Here is a 4711-nt window from a genome sequence, read left to right on the forward strand (position 1 = left end):
ATGTTTCCTATATTACAGAAATCTCTCTTACTTAAAAGTTATTACTAACATACAACTAATGTCTAAATTAATGCCCCATTTTGAAAAAGAAAATTTAAGTTATATGTATTGACAATATAATTTTTCTTATATATTATCATGAATTTTAACAATTGATAGTATATTAGTTACTCCTTTCGTCCACTTTGACTTGTTCATTATACTAAAAAATAAATATACTTTTTTACTTGTTCAATTTAGAAAATAAGAGATAATTTATCTTTTATACTTATTCACTTAGAAAGACACTCAACTTAGAGTATATTTAAATTAGTTAATGTTATATACTTGGCATAAAATGAGTGACTTTCTAATTGAACTATTCGAAGTCGGGTTACTTTTGGTTATAAAACAACATTGAATGACCTTCTAAGTGAATTATTTAAAATTGAGTGATTATCTAAGATATTAACTCCAAGTATTATTCGTTTCCAACAATTAGATGAATTATAATAGGTACAAATGATATAGTAAAATTACTATTTTATTTATGATTTTTTTTTTAAAAGAGGGTGCCAAGTCAAATATGTTAAGTCAAGGAAAAAGAACACTTATATCCAAAAAAGTAAAATATTTACCCTTAAATATTTCATTACTTTCATAACCCTATTTACTTTAAAATGACATATATCTATTTTTATTTCGCGCGTTGACGTCATGCTAACATTGGCGCCACCCTTTTTTTTTATCTCTAATACCATCACAGTATATTAATATACTCTGATGGTATCAAAAAGTAAATGAACGGTGTCCTCATTGAAGCACTGCTTCTTCCTCTTTGATAACATAAAAATATAATTTACTCTGTTGGTATTAAAGAGTAACTGAATAGTATTTTCATTGAGCTTTGCTTCAATCTTTTGATGAGATTACTCAATCATCCATGATACTATTACGATATATCTACATATTGTCATTGTATCAATGAGGTATGTTTCAATTCTTCAATATCTTAATTTAAGAACAGTTAAAAAAAGAGTCATAAAATTTGGATACAATTTTTTAAAAATTTGCAAAAGGAGTTTTTTTATATAAAAATATATTTTCTACTAATTTAGAGTTTAATAAATAAGATTGTAACTTTAATAATTTTCTCTTAATTGTTTCTTATTTATTTCTTAAAAAAAGAGTCCAATCCTATATGATCCCGATAGGATATCAATACCCCGATGAAGTATCAAAAAGGATTAAATTTAGTCATATATGATACTGATATGATATCAATATACCGACGAAATATCAGATAGAATTAATTTATAATAGTGATGTTGACGTCATACTAACATCACACGCAAAATAAAATAGGAGAAAGTGAGTAAATCGGTAAATAATTTAGTCCGCTGATCTATTAAGCCTAAATAGATTGAGTTGTCCATTTTTAATAAATAATTTCATAATTAGATTCATTTTGGATAGTTTTCCATAAATCAATGTGAACTATTTTTATCAGAATACTAATTAATACACTTGGATACCTGGAACAAATATTCTTGGGGAAAGATTTTCCATGAGAATTCGAATTAATCGGTCGAAAAAACAAAAAACAATTAGTTCCCACCTAGTAGATGTTTAAATGGTTCGAGTATTTATGTACCATTTGAAATAAGTCAATAACTAACACAATTATCACTATTTCATAGTTGTCATTTTTTGATAGTTTCAACTTGCTCTGATTTGGAAATTTTACAGCTCTGCCCCACCACATTTCAACACGCCTCCACAGCCGTCGGCAGCTTAAATACTTTGTTTCCCAGAAGATTCACAAAGAGCAAGAAAAGGGAGAAAAAGTTTAAAGATTCAATCTTGATCTGTGTTCTTGTTAATTAAATCAAAGTTTTGATTTTTAATTTCTGGGGTTTGTGTAAAACTTTGATTGGATTCTTGATTTTGGGATAGAAAGACAATGGGGTTTAAGAAAGATGAAGCAAGTTCATCATCCCATGTTTTGAGCATCCCAAGAGAAGATACACCACTTCTAGGCAAGAATCAACATCTTTCTTCTCCTTCCAAGACTTTTGCTAATGTTTTCATAGCCATAGTTGGAGCTGGAGTTCTTGGTCTTCCTTATACATTCAAGAGAACAGGATGGGTCATGGGTTCTATCATGCTCTTCTCAGTTGCCTTCCTTACCTACTACTGTATGATGCTTTTGGTCTATTCCAGGCGTAAGATTGAATCCCACATCAAAGCTGCAAAGATTTCATCTTTTGGTGACTTGGGGTTTGCTGTGTGTGGACCTGTTGGTAGATTGGCTGTTGATCTTATGATTATTCTCTCTCAAGCTGGTTTTTGTATCAGTTACTTGATTTTTGTAGCTAATACTTTAGCATATTTATTCAATTATTCAATTGCAACACCAGATCCTAAAATCTTGGGATTTTCACCCAAAGCAGTGTATATCTGGGGCTGTTTTCCATTCCAGTTGGGGTTGAATTCAGTTCCCACACTGACTCTTTTAGCCCCTTTGAGTATTTTTGCTGATATTGTTGAACTAGGAGCTATGGGTGTAGTGATGGTTGAGGATGTGATGATTTACCTCCAGAACAGGTCTGTTCTTGAAATGTTTGGTGGGTTCAATGTGTTTTTCTATGGACTTGGTGTGGCTGTGTATGCTTTTGAAGGGATTGGTATGGTTTTGCCTCTGGAATCAGAGACAAGAGACAAGGACAAGTTTGGGAAAATCTTGGGATTGGCAATGGGCTTCATATCTTTGTTGTTTGGTGCTTTTGGAGTATTGGGCTACTTTGCATTTGGGCAAGACACCAAAGATATAATCACTACTAATCTTGGGCAGGGATTGCTCAGCACCTTTGTTCAACTTGGCCTTTGCATAAACCTGTTTTTCACTTTCCCACTTATGATGAATCCTGTCTATGAAGTGATGGAAAGGAGATTCTGTGAAGGCAGGTATTGTGTGTGGTTGAGATGGCTTGTGGTTTTAGCAGTGACTTTTGTTGCATTGGTGGTGCCCAATTTTGCTGATTTCTTGTCACTTGTTGGGAGCAGTGTGTGCATTGTTTTGGGATTTGTGTTACCTTCTTTGTTTCACCTGATTGTGTTTAAAGATGAATTGAGATGGCATACTTTGGCTTCTGATGCTGCATTGATTGTCATGGGCACAGTTTTTGCAGCCTATGGAACCTCTTCTTCCCTGATGGAGATCTTAGCAAAAAAGGTTTAAGTTTTTTTTTCTCATAGCATTTCATAAGATGTATATTAAAGAGATTGTTTTTATTCCTAATCAAAGGGTAAGTAAGTTCACACTTTGTTCCTACTAGTAATAAATTTGTTAAGCTATTATTTGTGAGTATGTTGAGGGGTGTGAGGGTCATATTCATGTATGATTATTTATACTGAAAGAAGCTATAATTACTCAAAAATGGCCAATTTGGTTGTCTCCTCTTTATACTATACTCCACTTGTTATGTTATGCATTATAATACGCTTTGGGAATTGATTGACCACATTTGATCATCTTCACTTTTTAAAAATGAAGTTAAAGACTCTTGAATTGCCTAATCTATGTATGAACTTAGTTTTTGAGGTTTCTTGTGCTATCAAAATACATGATCATTTGAAGCTCTTGTGAACATATGGATCTTTTTCCAAGTGTATCCAACTGTGATCGAAAGACTTGATACGTTAATTAAGGAACACTCGAACTAAAATAAATAGATGCATAACATATGTTTGCATATTGACGTTTTTCACTTTACTATGGTTAATTAAAATATTTTTAATAGATTTTTATTTCATTCAATGACTTTAGTATAATAAGTTGACAGATACTTAGTTCATGAATCAAAATATAACACATTAATACATGTTATACACACAACAACAACAACAACCCAGTGAAATCCCACAACATGGGGTCTGGAGAGGGTAGAATGTACGCAGACCTTACTCCTACCAAGGTAGGACGGCTGTTTCCTGGAGACCCTCGGCTCAGTAAAAGCATAAATGCATAAAAAAATGTTAGATAAGAGTAGGAAATTAAAAGCTTTATGAGAAAAACAACAAATAAATAACGAATAGATAACAAATAAATACAAATAAATAAATACAAATAACAAATAACGATTAAATAAATAATGATAGCGTCACAGGTTCAATAGAGTAATCAAAGCATAGAAAGTAATAAATAATAACATAAATAACAGAAATCAGAATTCACAGCGCAAGAGATCGTAATGCACTACTACGCCTATGAATAGAGAAGAATAACGAGACTATGAACTTGCATTCTACCCTAATGTGGGTCCTCCACACCCTCCTATCTAAGGTCATGTCCTCCGTAAGCTGTAACTGTGCCATGTCCTGTCTAATCACCTCTCCCCAATACTTTTTCGGCCTACCCCTACCTCTTTTGTAACCATCCATGGCCAGCCTCTCACACCTCCGCACTGGGGCATCTGTGTCTCTCCTCTTCACATGTTCATACCATCTCAGTCGCATTTCCCGCATCTTGTCTTCCACCGAAGCCACTCCTACCTTGTCCCGAATAGCCTCATTTCTAATCCTGTCGCTCCTGGTGTGCCCACACATCCATCTCAGCATTCTCATCTCAGCAACTTTCATCTTTTGAATGTGAGAAGTCTTAACTGGCCAACACTCCGCCCCATACAGCATAGCCGGTCTAACCACCACTTTGTAGAACTTGCCCTTAAGT

The 4711-nt window shown here is 33.5% G+C and overlaps 1 protein-coding gene across 1 annotated transcript; it reads left to right on the forward strand.

The window, feature by feature from the left end:
* Positions 1-1681: 1681 nt before the first annotated feature.
* Positions 1682-3452, forward strand: LOC129872256 (amino acid transporter AVT3C-like). The gene has a single exon (XM_055947174.1). It carries the CDS (start codon positions 1943-1945, stop codon positions 3218-3220), a length of 1278 nt encoding a protein of 425 aa, XP_055803149.1. The 5' UTR covers positions 1682-1942; the 3' UTR covers positions 3221-3452.
* Positions 3453-4711: the final 1259 nt, after the last annotated feature.

Source organism: Solanum dulcamara, chromosome 11 (assembly GCF_947179165.1).
Source record: "Solanum dulcamara chromosome 11, daSolDulc1.2, whole genome shotgun sequence".
NCBI classification, from domain to species: Eukaryota; Viridiplantae; Streptophyta; class Magnoliopsida; order Solanales; family Solanaceae; genus Solanum; species Solanum dulcamara.

Excerpts from the sequence above, each read along its gene's own strand:
- LOC129872256 (XM_055947174.1), top strand. The coding sequence starts at position 1,943 with ATGGGGTTTAAGAAAGATGAAGCAAGTTCATCATCCCATGTTTTGAGC.